Source organism: Ctenopharyngodon idella, chromosome 2, assembly GCF_019924925.1.
Source record: "Ctenopharyngodon idella isolate HZGC_01 chromosome 2, HZGC01, whole genome shotgun sequence".
In the NCBI taxonomy this organism is placed as follows: domain Eukaryota; kingdom Metazoa; phylum Chordata; class Actinopteri; order Cypriniformes; family Xenocyprididae; genus Ctenopharyngodon; species Ctenopharyngodon idella.
In genome coordinates, this window is record NC_067221.1 from 14,675,705 (window position 1) to 14,697,802 (window position 22,098).

At 36.7% G+C, this 22,098-nt stretch overlaps 1 protein-coding gene across 10 annotated transcripts in view; it reads left to right on the plus strand.

Moving 5' to 3' along the window:
* The window catches only part of col15a1b (collagen, type XV, alpha 1b), a 51,568-nt gene that overhangs the window by 16,003 nt on the left and 13,467 nt on the right, over nucleotides 1-22,098 (plus strand). For 7 of the 10 annotated variants that reach the window (XR_007926775.1, XR_007926773.1, XR_007926777.1 and 4 more), the window contains exons 3-19: nucleotides 4,387-4,934; nucleotides 7,694-7,768; nucleotides 7,978-8,079; nucleotides 13,704-13,812; nucleotides 14,739-14,776; nucleotides 14,868-15,032; nucleotides 15,234-15,260; nucleotides 16,124-16,186; nucleotides 16,330-16,416; nucleotides 16,608-16,670; nucleotides 16,786-16,917; nucleotides 17,214-17,327; nucleotides 18,878-18,931; nucleotides 19,049-19,084; nucleotides 19,475-19,612; nucleotides 20,228-20,290; nucleotides 20,511-20,546. Coding sequence is in view for 7 of the 10 variants with exons in the window: in XM_051874527.1 (XP_051730487.1) it covers nucleotides 4,387-4,934; nucleotides 7,694-7,768; nucleotides 7,978-8,079; nucleotides 13,704-13,812; nucleotides 14,739-14,776; nucleotides 14,868-15,032; nucleotides 15,234-15,260; nucleotides 16,124-16,186; nucleotides 16,330-16,416; nucleotides 16,608-16,670; nucleotides 16,786-16,917; nucleotides 17,214-17,327; nucleotides 18,878-18,931; nucleotides 19,049-19,084; nucleotides 19,475-19,612; nucleotides 20,228-20,290; nucleotides 20,511-20,546 (1,850 nt within the window). In the remaining 3 variants the exon portion in view is untranslated. Of the gene's footprint in view, nucleotides 1-1,518; nucleotides 1,837-4,386; nucleotides 4,935-7,693; nucleotides 7,769-7,977; nucleotides 8,080-13,703; nucleotides 13,813-14,738; nucleotides 14,777-14,867; nucleotides 15,033-15,233; nucleotides 15,261-16,123; nucleotides 16,187-16,329; nucleotides 16,417-16,607; nucleotides 16,671-16,785; nucleotides 16,918-17,213; nucleotides 17,328-18,877; nucleotides 18,932-19,048; nucleotides 19,085-19,474; nucleotides 19,613-20,227; nucleotides 20,291-20,510; nucleotides 20,547-22,098 lie in introns of those variants that run through there. The other 3 variants (XM_051874557.1, XM_051874563.1, XM_051874547.1) reach the window with 2 other exon arrangements.

A 22,098-nucleotide genomic window follows, 5' to 3' on the forward strand; every position in this document is an offset into this window, starting at 1 on the left:
TAATGGATTTGGCCTTTGCGGAATAGATCTGCTACGCTGCTGCTGCTGTTGCAGGGCAAGTGCCTAGACTTGCTACTGCCTAAACATTCACAGACATTGCTGTGAGCATGTGAGACATACTGCTGCTGCACATATAACACACATGAAATAACCCCCGCAGATCTATACAGGTGTGAAGGAGGAGGATTTCTGAAAGCGTGCTGCAGACTGCTAACAGCAAACACTACCAGTATTTGAATGTTTAGCCGCAGCACATTGGCCGTTAAAGCAACAGCAACCAATCAGCACTATGTAGATAATGATGTGATCACTACCAAATTGAGTTAAGGACCTATCTAGGGATGGGCGATATCACTTATTTTGTTTTCGATACGATACCGATACTTTCAAGGCCAATATCGCCGATATCGATACGATATCTCTAATATGAATTTATAGATTTGAACATTCAATTATTGAATTAATAAGAGTAAAATGGGTTACTTACTTAACATTATATTTGAAAGGCATTTTAACATTCATTATGCCTTAATTGCAGTTTATTAGGTTACATTTTTGTTTACACATAGTTAAAATGTTTACTTGGTAAACCAAATCTACAAATAAGCCTACTATATGCCACTGTAGTAATGGTTCATTTTCATAAGCTGCCAGTGACAGGCTGTTGCACCCATAAAATAAAACATTTGTATTCTGACAGAACATCAATATGAACATTTAACCTTCAATGTAAATAAATGTAATTGCACAAAGTATGTAGGATACTATTTCATTTTGTTTATTGTGAAATAACTAATAATAATAATAATATTATATTTTTCTGTCTTCTGTTAAGAGTTGTTCTGGGCTGAGTTTCCCCAAAGCATCAATGCTTTTAGGAAACGATACTTTCTTACGATACTAAACGCAACCCTGTTTGTGTCGGCAGTGAGCGAACACTCTGTGATTGATTGGTTCTGACTTGCAGTATTTGCGTGTTCAGATGAGCAGGAAAATACTTCTGCTACAAATTATTCGCTAACATAGGTTATTTGTCCAATTCAATGTATATTGTATGCATTAAATTTATTGTTAAATAAACAAAATAACTGGTGGTAAAAAAAAAAAAACACACTTTAGTATCGATATTTTAATTTGAGTATCGATACTTTCAATACTCAACGTCAGTATCGATATATCGATACTTCATATCGATCTGCCCATCCCTAGACCTATCAGCTAGGGTTTGGCGCTATACCGGTATGAAAGTGACAACCGATATGATGTTGTGCCACAATATAGATTTTGCGATACCGTGGATACCGTTAAATATTCATAAACTCTAATTTTGCATTTGTATTGTTTTGTTTAATTTTGTACTCTTTACAGCTTTTAACACTAGTAATGACGATACAGAGTCGAGGCTGAACTTTTAACTTTTTGTCCTCTACCGTGTCCAACGCCTCACTACACAGGCATTAATCAAACACAGAGAGCATTGAAACAGTCCTAATTAATAGAGCACAAACCACCTACTCAAAAACACAACAGCAACAAATATGCGTGCATACAGACAATAGGGGTGGGAGAAAAAAAATCGATGCATAGATGCAACGATTCTGGATTGATTATGAGCTTAGTTTTTAACCGATGCGCGATGACGCTGCTTGTCCACTGGCACGGATCAGAGCGAGCATTTTCAATCAATTCCTACTGAAGTTGAGCGTGAAGCTCGGAAAGTTCGGAAAAGCTGAACCAAATTACATTCGCGCTATTCATTGCACAGGGTATGAGAGAGCTGTGAGAAACGCGCACTTTGCTTGATGTTACGCTTGCAGTTTGTGGTCTTGCCCGCCGGTAGGCCTGTTTTCCTTACTAATGCTCCACGAAGGCATCGTTTACGTTGTTTGGAATGCTGTGGGCTTATATATTAAAATATGAAATTCAATGACAGAAGGCTGCTTTCGATTTCAAATTCTCACGTTCGCTTTGTGAAGCGCGCTCGCGCATGCGGCTGTGTGCGACTACAGTGCTTAAATGTACTTGCTTCTCAAAATGCTTTTATGACGCGAAATTGATATAAACACAGTCAGTTATGTCTTAAAGTATTAAACATACAGGACAGAAACTTCTTATATTTCAAAACAGATCTGTCCATAGTCTGGATGCAGCCTATTAGACCTCCCGCTATGGCATCAGTAATAATCAAACAACCATAAAGCTGAGAAAGTGAAAAATCACTAACAGCTCTTAAAAGGTTCTGAAAGCACTCTTTGTTTATTGCTTGTAATGTTTCGTTGTTCCTCTTTATTATTTACTAGGCAATTAGGCTTGTTTTGAAACTTTATATATGTCCCTATATAAAATTCTTAACATACAGTATTAATGTATTTTTTAACTTTTAATTATTTACAAAGTAAGCTACTTATAATTCCATATGTTATTAAAAAAAAATTAATAAGCAAATTAATTAATAAGAAAAAAAGTATCAAGAATCCTTTTGGAATCGGATCGTGACTCCTAGAATCGGAATTGGATCGGATGGTGAGGTGCCTAAAGATTCCATTTCCCACCCCCTAGATAAGATACATATATTGCCTGCAATTTAACTAAGGTCTACTAAAATGTGATTCCATATTTTTTTCTCATATCGCGATATAATATCGATATCGTCTGGACAGTGGAAAATATTGTGATATGAATTTTAGCTCATATCGCCCACCCCTACTATCAGCCTGCGCCATCTAGAGTTTCATGACAGAACTAAGTGTTTGCGCTACGCTGCTACAAGATAGGAGCTACTTTATCATGGATTTTGATTGGATCGATATCTACAATTTTTCATGACAATACTTTTAAATAAAGTCACTTTTTAATTCATACATGATGTACAGTGAGCATTATATTAGCCTATTAATCATGTTTAATGTTAATGGATACAAACACAATAGTTCATTGTTAGTTCAACAGCAACTTTTTAATTTTAAAAATATATTAATAAATGTGTAAGTGTTATAAAGTGTTTCCCATTTTACTGTACAGTATTATGTGATAATATTATTTCCTTCAAGTTGTAACAAATAGTTCTTAAAGACACAGGCAGCATTTCTATCAGTAAGCGGCAATGGTGGAAGAGAAAACCCACATGTTCAAAAAAATACTGTTGTTGTTGTGTCACGGAATGTAGTTTTAAGAGCTTTTCAGGCTAGAATGTAGTTGTTTAAAACACGAATCTGCAGTTTATTTATAAAGATAGCACCTAATTGAAAATTTGCTCTGTCATTTTCAGAGATGTGAAGACTGGGCAATCACCGGCAATCAGCGCCGACATTTGCCGCTGGCTACTATTGGATGTCTCTGTAGTGGTTAAACATAAACATACTCTGCTCAATAATACTCTAATACACGAATTACTTTCTTTGAAGGAGCCCAAGCCATTGTTGCTAGCTCTAAAGTGACGTCTAAATTAGCGTCTGTTTATCTATCAGTGGCAGCTTTGAATCTGTGGCGGAAGTAGTTCTACACACAAGAGAGTTTATTAAGACACTCTGTGGTTGTTTCTTATTTATTTACATACTTGCGCTGTCTAACTGTTGTATATAGGCAATATCGTACTCGCAGTTGTGCGATATAGCTCTATATCAGCACGGCTGTGATTACCTTCGGCTGAATCGCAGTTGTGCTGATATATTGAATATATAAAGAGGATCCTCTCTCTGAATCTGCTGTTGTGAGTTCTGAAACTCTTGCTGTCAGACAGAGTGTTTGCTAGAAGCCCTGCAGTCCTGTAGAGCTGTTTATTTGCCATTGTACCTCATTATTATCATTAGAACTGGTGTCAGATTGAAACAGCAATTATTTCTTAATGTCAGTTTGAGGAGTCTTTGGCTCTGACATTGCCATAAACTAATGAGAATGCTTAACTGTCTGTGTAATGTTGTCAAAATAATAATAATGTTAAACACTAAATGGAAATGCAGACAAAGGATTTAGCTCTTAAAAAAGTGAAAAGTGTTGTCAAAATCATTGTGAAGAGGCTGAATGTTGCATATAACACTTTATTTAAAACAAACACTTAAAGTGTTCAATGAAAATTCAATGACTGTTCATTGAAAACTGTTAAATGAAAATACTGGTGAACTGTTCCTTTAATAAACATGAAATATTATTTGAAAGAACAATGGAATTTATATATATTTATATATACATATACATGAAATAATCTGTGTGTGTTTAGGGCCTTCTAGTCTTCATTGCAACACTTTTCTCTTGTTCAAGACTTTTTCAGGGGTTTATTTTAGACTATGTTCACTTATTAAGAGACATATTGTCATAATTGTAAGAAGGGATTTTATGACTGTATATATTGTCTTTCATTTTAATCATTCCCTGGGTGATTTCTTTTAGAGCGAGGGTCCAAGGGTCATCTAGTGCTCACTGAGCTAATTGGCGTTCCTCTTCCTCCATCTGTGTCCTTCATCACTGGCTACGAGGGTTTCCCTGCCTACAATTTTGGGCCTAATGCTAATGTAGGCCGACTGACCCAGTCCTTTGTACCTGAGCCCTTCTTCACGGACTTTGCCATTATTGTCACCCTCAAGCCCTCCAGCTCTCGAGGAGGGGTCCTGTTTGCCATCACAGATCCCTCCCAGAAGATTGTGCACCTGGGCTTGGCCCTGACACCTGTAGAGGACAAGACCCAGAGGATTGTACTCTATTACAGCGAGCCAGGGTTTGCTGACACCATGGAGGTGGCTTCCTTTAAAGTGCCTGACATGACACAACAGTGGAACCGCTTCACGCTGACGGTGAAGAATGAGGAAGTTCGGCTCTATATGGACTGTGAGCAGTACCACAGCGCACCCCTGAAGAGAAGCAAGCAGCCCCTCAGCTTTAAGACAGGCTCGGGCATCTTTGTGGCAAATGCGGGCAGTACTGGCCTGGAGAGATTTGTGGTATGTCACCCATCTACATTTTCACAAAACTCAGAAACATTTTTTAGGAAAATACAGTTTAAACACCACACAAATCATAACTGAAGATAAAAATGAGCTGAAAGCACATTAAATTTGTCATTTTTATATTCATATTTACCTTGACCTTTGTACATTTATTGTCAAGATATGAGTTGTAACTTTTTTTATTTTGACTGAGCACATGCCATTAGTAAATATACTGGGACACAATGACATTCACATTCACCTTGACAGTTTATCATCTATCACTGATCCATGATAAAAAATTTGCTCAAGGTTATTCACAGCCATCTAGAGCAACATAAGAGTATAGGCACAAGTAAGTAACTGGAACAAGTATAGGAACAAGTAACTGTTCAAAGAGGCAGTGTTCTGTCATTTGAGTGATAATGTTTGCTGTGATTATAAACTGATATGGGATAGGACATTTTAATTTATTGTTATCAGTTGATATTGGATTAATTGTGCATGCTTATTTCTCTTTGCCGTCATCTAACACTCAAAGCGAATTTATTGTAAAACAATTTAATATAATCTTCAGCAAATCTCAAATTTAAAATCCATTTCTCATACTATACATTATAATGTTGTGATGCCTAACTCAGATTTTAGTTTTTAGTGTTTTATTTTGTATATTTAGATGAAATAGTACAGAATTTAAATATTATTTATTGGTTATTTCAAGATGCCCATGTCCACCATATAAAAAAGCCACGCTTTGGTAAATCAATAATTATGACACAAAAAGTGATAATTACAGTATGGCATAAAAAGTCCAAAATTTGAGATGCTAAGTCATAATTATGAGATATAAATGAGTTTTAATTATGAGTTTAAATTATGTGTTAAATTGTTAAAATGATTGGATAAAAAGTCAAAAATAAGACCTAAAAAGTCAACATTTTGAGATAAAATATTACAATTATGACATTAAAAAAAAACTATCCCCTGGTTTCACAGACAAGGCTTAAAGGGATGGTTCACCCGAAAATGAAATTTCTGTCATTTATTACTCACCCTCATGTCGTTCCACACTCATAAGACCTTCGTTCATCTTCGGAACACAAATTAAGATATTTTTGATAAAATCCGACGGCTCAGTGAGGCCTCCATTGACAGCAAGATAATTAACGCTTTCAAATGCTCAGAAAGCTACTAAAAACATATTTAAAACCGTTCATGTGACTACCGTGATTCAACCTATAGTGTTTTGAAGCGACGAGAATACTTTTTGTACGCCAAAAAAACTAAATAACGACTTTATTCAACAATATCTAGTGATGGACGATTTCAAAACACTGCTTCATGAAGCTTCGAAGCTTTACGAATCTTTTGTTTCGAATCAGTGGTTCGGAGCGTGTTTCAAACTTCCAAAGTCACATGAACCATTGAAATTTCGAAACGTTTAGAAACACTTATGACGTAACGAAGCCTTGTTTACTGAAATCGTGTGACTTTGGCAGAACTAAGGTCCTGGCTTAATCTAAGCCCTGTCTGTGAAACCAGGCCTTTATGTTTAAACTTTGACTTTTTAAAGCGGTTATAGTTTTTTAGCCATTATCGCCCAGAATTTTAATATTGTTGCATATGCTTGTTTGGAACGTTCAGGAGAATCATTTAATAATTTAATTTAATAATTTGTTTTCAAAATATTTTTATAACACATAACATAATAATAAAAAATTACTATACAAAGTCATTAGTTGACTATAAATTAATCGTTCCTTAATTTATTCACATTAAAACTCTGCCACACCGACCATACCAAAAATGATTTCAAAAAGTTTCAAATGTTTTGTCCTCTGCCCATGATTGAACTATTCCAGCTGAGGAGCTTTTGTTCCATGAGATGGTGTGTTATTGTGTTTAGGGAGGCTTGTTGGCATGGAGAAGTCTTCGGGAAGGTAGAATCCTTTGTACTGAATGGCATAATGCTATGGTCCTCCTTCAGGAAAAAAGATCCACGACTAACAATGAAACTCTCACATACTCTTCTGTACAGCTACAGACAGAAATGATGATACATTTAAACCTGGCTAGTACCCCAAAGGTCTCAGGTTCAAACTTCTAGAGAGTTGCAATTACTGTTGTGGCCTCTTAGAAAAGCACTTTTGAGGTTTGTCAGTTTTATTGTTGAGCTTTTGTACCAAAAAGTTCCCTTCAGAGGCAATACTAATGAAAGTTATTGTGTTAATATGTGTTATCTGTAATGGCTCTAATTGAATTTTGCTCGTCATTGTTTTATGGTTGTTTGGACTAGGACATTTCATAATGCCTTTAATAATAAAAGTAGTTGATGGCCATCATACTGTAATTCTCAGCTGTGCTTCAATGAAAGTGTGGCTAAAAGAACCCATTAAATCCTAATGAGTAAAGCAGTAGGTGCTTCATCTGAAAGCCTGCTGATAACTGTACAAAATTGATTACCTTCCCTTAAGCGCTGCTGGCACGTCTCCAAGCACTGGATGAATCTGTGCTGCTATTCTCCTGAACGCTGTCTGCTGCTGTTAGAATGAAAATAACACAGAACAGATTTCATTCTGAAAGTAGTTCTTACAGCTCCAGGCAGCGCTTATGCATGAACGTGATTGCAGTGTGATTAACCGCTTGGCATTCTGCAAATATACACAGCAATCTTTTACACAAGCAATTTGATTTTGTTTTAAACGGCTGAACAACTATCCCTCACATTTGTCTCCGTCTTTCTCTTACTCTCTCTTTCTTTCCCATTCTGTCAGGGGTCTATCCAACAACTGGTGATAAAACCGGACCCCAGGGCAGCAGAAGAGCAATGTGAGGAGGATGACCCCAGCGTGAGTGCATTTTCATTACTTTCTCTGTCTCTTATTCATCTCAGAATAAAAGTACACTGTCCTTGGCCATTTTTATAAAGGCAAATTTCTTATTGTAGATTGAAAGAAATAATGTATCTATGGGGATGATGCTTGTAGAGCTGGCACTCCCTCTTGTGGTGGAGTTGTTCATGGCGTGCAAAGCAGGCTCACTGCTGAATGTTTTGCAGGGGGACAGAAGTGGTGATGGTGAGGGTGTTGATGATGAAGAAGAGCATGGGAGACATAACGGACTCTTTGGTCTGGCAAACGAGAGAGAAGATAAAGAAAAGGTTTGACAGAAGAACCTCATTACAAACATTACATCACATTATTTATTAACCTGATTAAATAAAATAAAATAAATAAATAAAAAATATTTTTTTAGAACACTTTTAGAAAAAAAATTCTGTGTCCTATCCAAAAATAATTGTGGCTCTTTTTTTTAAAGTGTCATTTATCAAATCCATACATTATCCTGGACCATTGTACCATTAAAAAATTAATTGATTTATTAATTGTTTTATAGTTTTATAAGGCATTAATTTACCCTGCTGTTCAAAAGTTTGGGGTCAGTAAGATTTTTTTTTTAAAGAAAGTTTTATTCAGCAAGGGTGCATTAAAGGATTAGTTCACTTTGAAATGAAAATTAGCCCAAGCTTTACTCACCCTCAAGCCACCCTGGGTGTATATGACTTTCTTCTTTCTGATGAACATAATCGCAGAAATATTAATAAATATCCTGACGCATCCGAGCTTTATAATGGCAGTGATAGGGATCAATGAGTATGAGCTGAAGAAAGTGCTTCCATCCACTTCTATCAATCATAAATATGTGCTCCACACTGCTCTGGGGGTTAATAAAGGCCTTCTGAATCGAAGCGATGCGTTTGTGTAGTTATGAAGTAAAATATCTAGCTTCCGTATTCAACGTCCGCAGAAGGTGTAAAACACTTGCAGTTCACAAAGCTTACGCTGCGTCCTACTCTTTCTCTATTCAACTTACGGAAAAAGTGTAACTGACGTGACGCCAGTTTACACTTTCTTCGTAACTTCAATACGGAAGCTACATATTTTACTTCATAACTTTTTTTACACAAACGCATCTAATCAGTGAACTAATCCTTTAAATTGATTACAAATTACTCTAAATACATTTATATTATTACAAACCCGATTCCAAAAAAGTTGGGACACTGTACAAATTGTGAATAAAAAAGGAATGCAATAATTTACAAATTTTATAAACTTATATTTTATTAGAATATAGATATATCAAATGTTGAAAGTGAGACATTTTGAAATGTCATGCCAAATATTGGCTCATTTTGGATTTCATGAGAGCTACACATTCCAAAAAAGTTGGGACAGGTAGCAATAAGAGGCCGGAAAAGTTAAATGTACATATAAGGAGCAGCTGGAGGACCAATTTGCAACTTATTAGGTCAATTGGCAACATGATTGGGTATAAAAAGAGCCTCTCAGAGTGGCAGTGTCTCTCAGAAGTCAAGATGGGCAGAGGATCACCAATTCCCCCAATGCTGCGGCGAAAAGTAGTGGAGCAATATCAGAAAGGAGTTTCTCAGAGAAAAATTGCAAAGAGTTTGAAGTTATCATCATCTACAATGCATAATATCATCCAAAGATTCAGAGAATCTGGAACAATCTCTGTGTATAAGGGTCAAGGCCAGAAAACCATACTGGATGCCCGTGATCTTCGGGCCCTTAGACGGCACTGCATCACATACAGGAATGTTACTGTAATGGAAATCACAACATGGGCTCAGGAATACTTCCAGAAAACATTGTCGGTGAACACAATCTCTATAGGTCAAAAAAGAAGCCATATCTAAACATGATCCAGAAGTGCAGCCGTTTTCTCTGGGCCAAGGCTCATTTAAAATGGACTGTGGCAAAGTGGAAAACTGTTCTGTGGTCAGACGAATCAAAATTTGAAGTTCTTTTTGGAAAACTGGGACGCCATGTCATCCGGACAAAAGAGGACAAGGACAACCCAAGTTGTTATCAGCGCTCAGTTCAGAAGCCTGCATCTCTGATGGTATAGGGTTGCATGAGTGCGTGTGGCATGGGCAGCTTACACATCTGGAAAGGCACCATCAATGCTGAAAGGTATATCCAAGTTCTAGAACAACATATGCTCCCGTCCAGACGTCGTCTCTTTCAGGGAAAACCTTGCATTTTCCAACATGACAATGCCAGACCACATATTGCATCAATTACAACATCATGGCTGCGTAGAAGAAGGATCCGGGTACTGAAATGGCCAGCCTGCAGTCCAGATCTTTCACCCATAGAAAACATTTGGCGCATCATAAAGAGGAAGATGCGACAAAGAAGACCTAAGACAGTTCAGCAACTAGAAGCCTGTATTAGACAAGAATGGGACAACATTCCTATTCCTAAACTTGAGCAACTTGTCTCCTCAGTCCCCAGATGTTTGCAGACTGTTATAAAAAGAAGAGGGGATGCCACACAGTGGTAAACATGGCCTTGTCCCAACTTTTTTGAGATGTGTTGATGCCATGAAATTTAAAATCAACTTATTTTTCCCTTAAAATGATACATTTTCTCAGTTTAAACCTTTGATATGTCATCTATGTTGTATTCTGAATAAAATATTGAAATTTGAAACTTCCACATCATTGCATTCCTTTTTTATTCACAATTTGTACAGTATCCCAACCTATTTGGAATCGGGTTTGTACAAAATAATGTTTCAAATAAATGTTGTTTTTTACTTTATGTTCATCAAAGAATACTGTAAAAATGTAACACCTTTTCACGAAAACATTAAGCAGCACAACAGTTTTCCACAATGTTTCTTGAGCAAAAAATCAGCATATTAGAATGATTTCTGAAGGATCGTGTGACACTGAAAACTGGAGTAATGATGCTGAAAATTGCCATCACAGGAATATATTTTAATATATATTGAAATATAAAACAATTATTCTGATTTGTAATAATATTTCACAATATTACTGTATTTCATATACTGTATTGCATTTATATTACAGTGTTTTTAATCAAATAAATGCAGTCTTGGTAAGCATCTTCTTCTTTCAAAAACATTAAAAATCTTCCTGACCCCAAACATCATCACAAAGGCTTCATATGAATTGTTTTCAGATTTTAAATTAAGTTTTGAAAGTTTTGAATTGAATTAAAAAATGATAATTTTCCTAAATTAAATGCACAAATGCATAACATTTTTCACAACAGAATAGATAAGCATGACAGTAGAAATCATTGTTGTATTTGTTTGTTTTTTTATGTGCGTGTTTGTAGTCAATGTAATTATTTCTTTGCAGACATTATGGTTTATTTATCTTTGCCAAACAGGAAACAAAGATATTCATTCTCTCTCCGGGGTGTTTAGTTGTGTTACAATATTCAGAGGCATCAAAAGGGTTTAAATCTTCAGTTCTCTCCCAAATCATGACAGAAAGAGAGTAATTATGCATCAGCGTTGAGCCAGAAGTGTAGCAGTTTTACTTTCATTGCACACTTGGTAAAGTGTGGCATTTTTTTTTATAATGCTAAAGGGATAGTTCACCCAAAATGAAGAAAAAAAAAAAAAAAAAAATTCTCACCCTCATGTTGTTTCAAAATATATTTTGTTGGGTTTCCATGTTTTATGGAGACTTTTCATAGACATAATTGTATATTATATCCCATAACACTAACCCTTCCATTAAACGCAACCCTCATAGAAAACATTCTGCATTTTTACATTTTCAGAAAAACATAATTTAGTATGATTTATAAGCTGTTTTCTCATGGTGGCCAAAAAATGTCCCCACAAGATCAAAGAACACTATAAATTTGGTCTATACAAGTCTTCTAAAGCAATATGATTGCTTTAAAATTAAAATACTGTACATTCAAATATGGCACTCCAAAACACATAATGGCAGGGGTGACAATAATGGTGATCGGTCACAAGAGACATGAAAACCAAATGCGAACCTGCTGTTACGTAATGCATTGCAATGCATGACAATAGAGTATTAATCTGTTACTCCTCTTTCATTTTTAATCAGTGAGTGTGACAGCCTCTGACAGAGACTTCTCTTACTGTTAAGTTGTTTCAAGTTGGCTAGTGCAATGCTGGTGTTTCCTAGCTGGGGGTTCTCAAATCTTGGGGCACCGTGTAAATTTAATAAAAACAAAATGTAAAAAATTAAAACTAAAATGCTGATTAAATGATCAAAATGATTAAATAAGTTATTTTAATTTTGTTTAAATAGCAACGTGTTAAGATGTTGTAAAAAATGAATTATATTTAATGGTTACTTTAAATATCAGAGGGCACTTCAAGTAAATAATTTAGGTCATAGAGGTTCAGCTGACAAACAAGGTAACTTGGGAACCCCTAGTTTGAGAGATCCGACATGTCAGCTCCTGACTCAACTAATGGCGTGAGTTTAGGGCTGGGATACCTGTTTGTCCAGGTAGGAGTGTTTAGAAACCCGCAATTCCATGTGGTAAGACTACTGATACACACTTGATCTTAGTTCACCCAAAAATGAAAATTCTGTCATTAATTACCCTCATGTTGTTCCAAACCCGTAAAACCTTTGTTCATCTTCAGAACACAAATTAAGATATTTGTGACCCCGGACCACAAACCCAGTCATAAGTCGCATGGGTATATTTGTAGCAATAACCAACAATACATTGTATGGGTCAAAATTATCGATTTTTCTTTTATGCCAAAAATCATTAGGATATTAAGTAAAGATAATGTTCCATGAAGATATTTTGTAAATTTCCTTCCGTAAATATATCAAAAATGTATTTTTGTGAGTGGATATGCATTGCTAAGAACTTCATTTGGACAACTTTGAAGGCGATTTTCTCAAAATTTAGATTTTTTTGCACCCTCAGATTCCAGATTTTCAAATAGTTGTATCTCAGCCAAATATTGTCCTATCCTAACAAGTCATACAGCTTATTTATTCAGCTTTTAGATTATGTATAAATAGCGAAAATTTAAATTTCAAAACCTTATGACTGGTTTTGTGGTCCAGAGTCACATTTTTGATGAAATCTGAGAGCTTTCTGATAGACTGCAACGTTATTACCACTTTCAAAGCCTAGAAAGGTAGTAAAGACGTCATTAAAATAGTCCATGTGACTGCAGTGGTTCAACCACTGCAGTCTCGTTGTTATGTGGTTCTCGTTGTTATGATGCAACGAGAATACTTTTTGTGCACAAAAAAACAAACAAAAATAATGACTTTATTCAGCAATTTCTTCTCTTCCATGTCAATCCCCTACGTTGTTCACATAGTAAACACAGTGCAGCGCTTCAAGGTTTTACATCAGAAAGCCGACTCATTATTGGCTGGCTCCTGCGTCAGCATCACACGCATACGTTGTGCTGCTCATGTGAATAGCGTCGGCCAATACTGAGCCAGCGTTCTGATGTAGAACCTGGAATCTCTGCACTGTGTTTACTACGTGAACTACGTTTTTTGCATACAAAAAGTATTCTCATCACTTCGCAACATTAAGGTTGAACCACTGTAGTCACATGGAGTATTTTAACAATGTCTTTACTACCTTTCTGGGCCTTGACAGTGGTAACTGTGTTGCAGTCTATCGCAGGCCAAAAAGCTCATGGATTTAATCAAAAATATCTTAATTTGGTTTAAAAAGGTCTTACGGGTTTGGAATGACATGAGGGTGAGTAATAATGACAGAATTTTAATTTTTGGGTGAACTAACCCTTTAAAATACTTTTATGAAATAGGCCTACCATTGTAATGAAGTATTTTTTTTTTACCACAGAAACAATCATCATAATAGATTCAGATGTGTAGTTTACATTTATTATGGCCAATTTATGTTGTAAGAGCATATGTATCAGTTGGTGTATTATTGCTTGCAGACACATAGACCCACCATTCCTGTGCAAGCCCCACCCACTGTATCACCTGAGGTGGAAGAGGGGGAGTTCTCAGGATATGTGACCCCTAAAGACGAACGTCCATTTGGAGGTGAGAGGACACTCTTTAATTAAGATAAACAATTTGCTTTGTTTTGCCTCTTTTGTGAATGTTCATTTTGATTATTATCTAGATTTTAGTACACTGCTGGTCAAAAGTTTGGAATAATTAAAAATTGTTTAAATGTTTTTGAAAGAAGTCTCTTATATTCATGAAGACCGCTTTTATTTGATCAGTAAAACTGCAATTAAGTGTCACATGATCCTTCAGAAATCATTCTATGTTAATTTGGTGCTCAAGAAACATTTCTCATTATCAATGTTGAAAACACTGTTTTTGCTGTATTTGTGGAAACTGTTATAGATCATTGAAAATGTTGGGGTGAGAAAGATTAAAATTAACACCTTTAAGGAAGGACGGAAGGCACATTGAAGTGATTAAAAATGACTGGAAATACATTTATAATGTTACAAAAGATAAATATTTCAAATACCAGGAATAATACCAGAAAATAATAAGAACCATTATTAATAATTGAGCAGCAAATCAGCATATTAGAATTATTTCTGAAGGATCACGTGACATGAGTAATGACTGCTGAAAGTTCATTTTTGCCATCATAGGAATAAATTACATTTTGAAATATATTAAAATAGACAGTCTTGGTGAACATAAGCGACTTTGTGGTATCTGTCAGGAGTTAATAAACAATAAAGCACACAAGACAGGAGTAGTGAACTTCATCCATCTTGTTTACTCCTTCACTTCCGTTCTCAACTTCTGTTACTGCTTCACTTTCGTTCCGTCCGAACCCAAAATTTTCCAAGTAGTAGTTAACAGTACAGTTCACTCATGAACACAGCAGACTTCTTTCAAAAACATTAAAAAGTCTTAGTTATTCCAAAAGTATTTCAGTAATTAAATATTAATATGGTCTCTATTTGATTATGTAAAATATTGGTTGTTAATTATTTCAGGGAGTTACAAAACACATGAAATGGAGGAGATTACAGATGTAAGTGATAAACTTCATTTATGATTGTAATAGGTAAAATGATACTTACTTTTGAAAATAAGTGATGCAGTTTCCTCTTGAAATGTCTCAGCGTTCAGGCCAGGGACAAAAAGGGGAACGTGGAGCACCTGGACCTGCAGGCCCCCCGGGACCACCTGGACCTCCTGGACCATCTCTCCCACCCAGAGATTCAGGTCAGCTTGGAGAGAGAGGCCCACAAGGTCCACCAGGAGGACCAGGGAAAGATGGGCAACCTGTAAGATTATTTCCTGTATTTCCTGTATAATGATGAGACATTATTAAATATGCACTGATTACACTTTTGCTACTTCTTCTGATTCTTTGTGACATTAATGATGTCTGTAAACATACTACTATAAAACATTTCATGTCTCAGTAGTATAGATTGAGTGAGCTAGCAATTTTTTAATTTCTTGATCTCTTGCCTGTTTTACAGGGAAGCAAAGGTGAAGAAGGAAAACCAGTGAGTAACATTTTGCTTAGATATGTAGAGATTAAGGACATCCATTCAGTACAATATTACACAATGTTGAATTAATATGTCGACATTATTGTGCACATAGTAATATTGTTAATTGATCAATCCATTCTGGTAGAACAAATAACAGAATGCTCAGAATTGCGGTTGTAACACTAAACAAGACTTAGCAGGCTTATATAGGGTGAACAACAAGGTAATGAGACACAGCTGTAGACAATCAGTGATGATGAGTCCGGGCAAAGGATTATGGGGGATAGAGTCTATTAGGGAATGACAGTAGTCTGGGGTGGAGTGCCCTCTAGTGGACAACCAGGGCACTCTGATGATCATGACACATTATTTGAAACAATAAATATTCAGTGTCCTTTACTTATTTTTTACGTAAGAACAAGCCCAGCCATTTTTTTTAATGTGCTTTCAGTGTCAGCAGCTGGATGTTGCAAACTGGTTTTTATTATCATATTATTTTAGTTTATTACACTAATCATAAACACACTGTTTTGTAACGCTTTACTGCACTTTATTATTCTTATAGTTATTTACTTATAAGGGCTAATAAATCAGAAGTCTCTTCATATGGATATTTGCAATATTTATAAGCAGTGCTGACAGTTTCTGTTCCTTGTTTGTATTTTGTTTGTTGTGGTTTATTTTTGTGTAGGTGTTTTAAAACTTTAATAAAAAAGAAAATAAAAAAATGAATCAGAAGTCTTGTACATTCACAGGAAATATTACTTCCACTTTGAAAAATAAGGTGGATAGATTGTGATAAAATGTCATGGCTTCATGTTTACATCTGTCTCCGCTAATCTTAATATATCAGTCCATGTATCTCTTTAATACAGGGGCAAAGAGGACCGCCAGGACCTCCAGGATTACCTGGAGAATCTGGAATTAAAGGAGAAAAGGTGAGGGATATTGCAGTTGAGTTGCCTCCCAAATATGTGATTATCCACAATGTCACAATGTAGCAAGCACTTCCTGCTATTGCCTGTTGTGTTGTTGTTTTTTCAAGTTTAAAAATAAAAGCTTGTATTTCAATCTTCTTTAGGGTGATCCTGGGATGGGTGAACCTGGATTGCCTGGTCCACCAGGGCCTCCCGGCCCACCAGGGCTATCCAAACCAATTAAAGTTCCAGTGAGTATATTGCACAAAATGTGTGGCTTGAAGTATTGGGGAAGATACTGATATCGGGGTAAAAAGCATTTGTAACTGCACTATTTTTCAAAACAACATCTTTGGCTACTGTAAATCTGATGTAGTCTGATATAAAACAGTTCATACTGTGAATCCTGTTTATTAAAATATTTCTCCATTTTTATTGACAGTATGGATTTGATGCTCTCGGCTCTGGATTTGGAGATGTTGACATTGATACAGAACGTCTTAGAGTGAGTAAAATCTGACCATGTTGGGAGACATTCTTACATAATGTATTTAATGGCAATTAACAGTAAGAATTGTCATTGTATATCCATCTCTATATGTGATAATGTCATATTCTAGGGTCCACCTGGTCCTCCAGGCCCTCCTGGGAAACCTGGCCCACCTGGTACTAATGGCTCCTTTGGGGGTTTGCTGACTGGACCTCCAGGTGCCCCTGGCAAGGATGGCAGAGATGGGCAACCTGGACTTCCTGTGAGTATGTTCTCTCTTCACTTAAATCAGCTGCTGAAGAAAGGCTCAGTTTAAATTTTGTTAGAATTCATATCCCATCTACGTGTCCCTGTCATCTCAAGTTAACTCTGATGTCTAATGCACTCAGACAACCTAAAATGAAGCAACGTAAAAAATGATAAGTAACTCAGACCAGCAGATAAATTATTCATTCCACATCAAGCACTTCTCGAGACCTCCTAGTGTTACTAAATGAAGGTTGTACCACAGTCCTTAGCTGATTCATGTTGTCTTCTTTCCTTCTCTCGATTACCCAGCTGTTTGAGGACTGGTTTAGTGGGTCTGGCACTGACTCTGGGTTTGGCTCAGGGTTTGGCTCGGGTTTTGGTAAAGGACAGACATTGCCCTGGTTCGTTCAGGTCACTGAACCAGTAGGTTGGAAAAGACAGCATTTTCTCTCCAACAATTTCTGCTTTTCCTCATTTGTCTAAATGAAATCTGAGATCTGCAATAGGTTACAGTGTTATATTTATGAAAGTATTTTCGGTAACACTAACGGTAACAATAAGGTTCATTAGTTAAACATTAGTTAATGTATTAACTAGCATGAACTAACCATGAGCAATACATTTATTACTGTATTTACTAATCTTTGTTAATGTTAGTTAATGAAAATCCAGTTGTTCATAGTTTGTTCATGTTAGTTCACAGTGCATTAACTAATGTTAACAAGATTTTAATAATGTATTAGTATATGTTAAAATTAACATGAACAAAGATTAATAAATGCTGTAGATGTGCAGTTCATTATTAGTTCATGTTAACTAATGTAGTTAACTAATGTTAACTATTGAACCTTATTGTTAAGTGTTACCGTATTTTCTTAGTTACCCAAGCAAAAACTCATCATGGCATTCCATCACACATTTCCTTTTTATATCTTGGAATTCTTACTTTATTTCTCACAATTGCAATTTTATACCTCGCAATTCTGAGTTGTTGGGCGGGGGGGTTGTTGTTGTTTTGTAATTTCGAGTATATAAAACTTGAAAATTTGAAAACTCGGAATTGTGAGGGAAAATTGTGAGAATTGTGAGATCTAAAATCGCAATTAAAAAAGGGTAACTGCGATTTTTTATCTCACAGTTGTGACATTTTATCTACGAAGTGTCACGCAATTGCAAGAAAAAAAATCTGAATTGTTAGATAAAAAAAAAAATCTATTAATAAAGGTAATTGCAACTTATCTCACAAATTAGATGTTTTTTCTCAAAACTGTGAGATATAAACTTGCAATTGCAAGAAAAAATGTCTGAATTGCAAGAAAAAAAGACTTAATTTAATTAATAATAGAGGAACAATGAAGTATACAAACAAACACTTTCTCATTAAAAACATTTCTCAGTAAAACAGTAACATTAGTCAGATGTAGTTGCAGTTTTAAAAGAAAAACAATGGTGATTCAGTTTGAAATGGTATGTACGCACAAAATACAAGGTTGCATTTCAGGACAGCTTGAAACTATGCTGCCTTTTTCTGAATGTTGGAGAAAATCTGTCTTTTTAATTTTGAACTGTCTGCTTGTACTAACAACAATGGCAACCTAAAACACACAACATAATCAAATATGTGATATAAAGACACAACAAAAAATGTATACTATTTTTAATTCATACTTGCTGCAAAAACAAAATGTAATGCAGTGTGTCTGTATAGATCAGGGTGTCCAAGGTTGGTTCTGGAGGGCCACTGTCCTACAGAGTTTAGCTCCAACTTACCTCAACACACCTGCATGGAAGTTTCTAGTATGCCTAGTGAGATCTTGATTAGCTGGTTCAGATGTGTTTAATTGGGGTTGGAGCTAAACTTTGCAGGACAGTGGCCTTCCAGGAGCAGGATTGGACACCCCTGGTATAGATGCTGACTTGATGTTAAGTCATTGTCATAAGCTGGCCGATTTTAATCTGTTTCAACTTTAAAGGGAGTTCCTGGTCAGGAAGGCTTAAGTGGACAACAGGGTCCAAAAGGAGCAAAGGTATGACAATGACCTCATCTTAATGAAAGAACTCACTCAATGTCATATAAAACTGAAAATAAAATCCTTCAGAAACGTTCCAGTTTGAGCTCTACACCTCATGACTTTCTTTCATAGGGTGAACAAGGAATAAGAGGGCCCCCTGGACCTAAGGTATAATGTTTATTATGTACAATATATGATGCATAAAGGTACAGTCACATTTACCGCTGTTCAGACAATGTTTTAAGGATGAAGTCCAGTCATTTTAATTGGAATCCACGTCATCAGGAATTCCGCATGAGGTTGAAAGATTTCCCAATGCAGATTTCACAACAGGTTCAAGTTAGTCATACAGATTCGCTGTGTTGAACAATAGAAAGCTGCTTGGTTTGAAAGTGATTTCTGTGTGAGCTGTGCTTCATATATTGCAACACAACTGACAATAGACAACCTTTTTTGTTCATGAAATTTTGCCAAAAATATGGCTGCAAGTTGAAACCACCATTATTTTCAATTTTATTTCTCATTATTTTGTTTGTTTCATTCTTACTTTTCCTAAAGGGTGAAAATGGTGACCCTGGCCTGAGAGGTCCACTTGGCCCTATTGGACCTATGGGGCCCAGGGGTGTACCTGGACCACCTGGCCCTCCTGGCCCACCAGGGCCCTCAAGCAATAACTTCAAGGTGGACACTTTGAAGGTCTGAAAAATCTTTTTTTAGAGGCAGATTCGTGATTAACCACGAATTTCAAATTCTAAATGCAGGACATTATGGTCAACAGCGGACTACTGTTTTGAAATGATCCTTCTAATGGTTCATCTGAAACATAATTACTGTGACAAGGGTAGAGATAATCAGATCCTCAAATGTTTCCTGAGTAATTATACATAAAAACAGGTCAGGCTTAGCCTCAGTTAGTCATGTACTGGGTGCATGATTTAGCTGAAAACCAACTTCATGTCGAAGGCCTTGTTTGATGAAGAGAGTCAAATAGAAAATAAGCTTTCAAAAGATACATTCATGTTACATGCACAGGACGATTCAAGGGTCACATTGGATCAAATTTTTTGAAGTTTTAGTTTTATCATTTTAGTTTAAAATGTAAATCAAACTCATAAAAGAGAGCTGTATTGCTTTTGAGATAATATCAGTTCTTTGAGGCAGAAACTATTCAAACATCACTTTTCAGGGCCAGAACACCATATAGTCCATTCAAACCCTTAATTATTAATTTTGAGGCTTTTGAGTTGGTCTGGCTTTTGTAGTCATTTGTCTAAGGATGTTTTAGGATGTTAAGGGTTTTTATTCTAACAGGATTTGGAGGGTTCTGGTGAAAGCGGAATGTTTCTCGGAGCCGGAATTTCAAAAGGCTATCAAGTGAGTGTACAAAAACCATCACAACTATTATGTCATTCTAAAAATCTATTCACATATCAAGGTCTTTTATTAACCTTGGATGCATCATCGCATGCTACATTGGTCAGAGTTCATTTTACTTGTGCACACAAAAGATATTTGTTGAATGGTCCTATTCTGATTTTTTTTTTTCTGATCTTTCTCCTTTTTTCTCCTCTTTTCTTCTCTCCTCTAATTTAAGGGGCCTCCTGGTCTTCCTGGCCCACCAGGACCTCAGGTCTTTTTATCCTCAGAAATATTAAATATTAATTTTATTTATATATACAGTATCTCACAGAAGTGAGTACACCCCTTACATTTTTGTAAATATTTTATTATATCTTTTCATGTGACAACACTGAAGAAATCACACTTTGCTACAATGTAAAGTAGTGAGTGTACAGCTTGTATAACAGTGTAAATTTGCTGTCCCCTCAAAATAACTCAACACACAGCCATTAATGTCTAAACCGCTGGCCACAAAAGTGAGTACACCCCTAAGTAAAAATGTCCAAATTGGGCCCAATTAGCCATTTTCTCTCCCTGGTGTCATGTGACTCGTTAGTGTTACAAGGTCTCAAGTGTGAATGAGGAGCAGGTGTGTTAAATTTGGTGTTATCGCTCTCACTCTCTCATACTGGTCACTGGAAGTTCAACATGGCACCTCATGGCACAGAACTCTCTGAGGATCTGAAAAAAAGAATTGTTGCTCTACATAAAGATGGCGTAGGCTATAAGAAGATTGCCAAGACCCTGAAACTGAGCTGCAGTACGGTGGCCAAGACCATACAGTGGTTTAACAGGACAGGTTCCACTCAGAACAGGCCTCGCCATGGTCGACCAAAGAAGTTGAGTGCACATGCTCAGCGTCATATCCAGAGGTTGTGTTTGGGAAATAGACGTATGAGTGCTGCCAGCATTGCTGCAGAGGTTAAAGGGGTGGGGGTCAGCCTGTCAGTGCTCAGACCACACGCCTCACACTGCATCTAATTGGTCTGCATGGCTGTCGTCCAAGAAGGAAGCCTCTTCTAAAGATGATGCACAAAAAAGCCCGCAAACAGTTTGCTGAAGACAAGCAGACTAAGGAACCATGTCCTGTGGTCTGATGAGACCAAGATAAACTTATTTGGTTCAGATGGTGTCAAGCGTGTGTGGCGGCAGCCAGGTGAGGAGTACAAAGACAAGTGTGTCTTGCCTACAGTCAAGCATGGTGGTGGGAGTGTCATGGTCTGGGGCTGCATGAGTGCTGCTGGCACTGGGGAACTACAGTTCATTGAGGGAACCATGAATGCCAACATGTACTGTGACATACTGAAGCAGAGCATGATCCCCTCCCTTCGGAGACTGGGCCACAGGGCAATATTCCAACATGATAGCGACCCCAAACACACCTCCAAGACGACCACTGCCTTGCTAAAGAAGCTGAGGGTACCTAAACCCTATTGAGCATCTGTGGGGCATCCTCAAACGGAAGATGGAGGAGTGCAAGGTCTCTAACATCCACCAGCTCCGTGATGTCGTTATGGAGGAGTGGAAGAGGACTCCAGTGGCAACCTGTGAAGCTCTGGTGAACTCCATGCCCAAGACAGTTAAGGCAGTGCTGGATAGTAATGGTGGCCACACAAAATATTGACACTTTGGGCCCAATTTGGACATTTTCACTTAGGGGTGTACTCACTTTCGTGGCCAGCAGTTTAGACATTAATGGCTGTGTGTTGAGTTATTTTGAGGAGACAGTAAATTTACACTGTTATACAAGCTGTACACTCACTACTTTACATTGTAGCAAA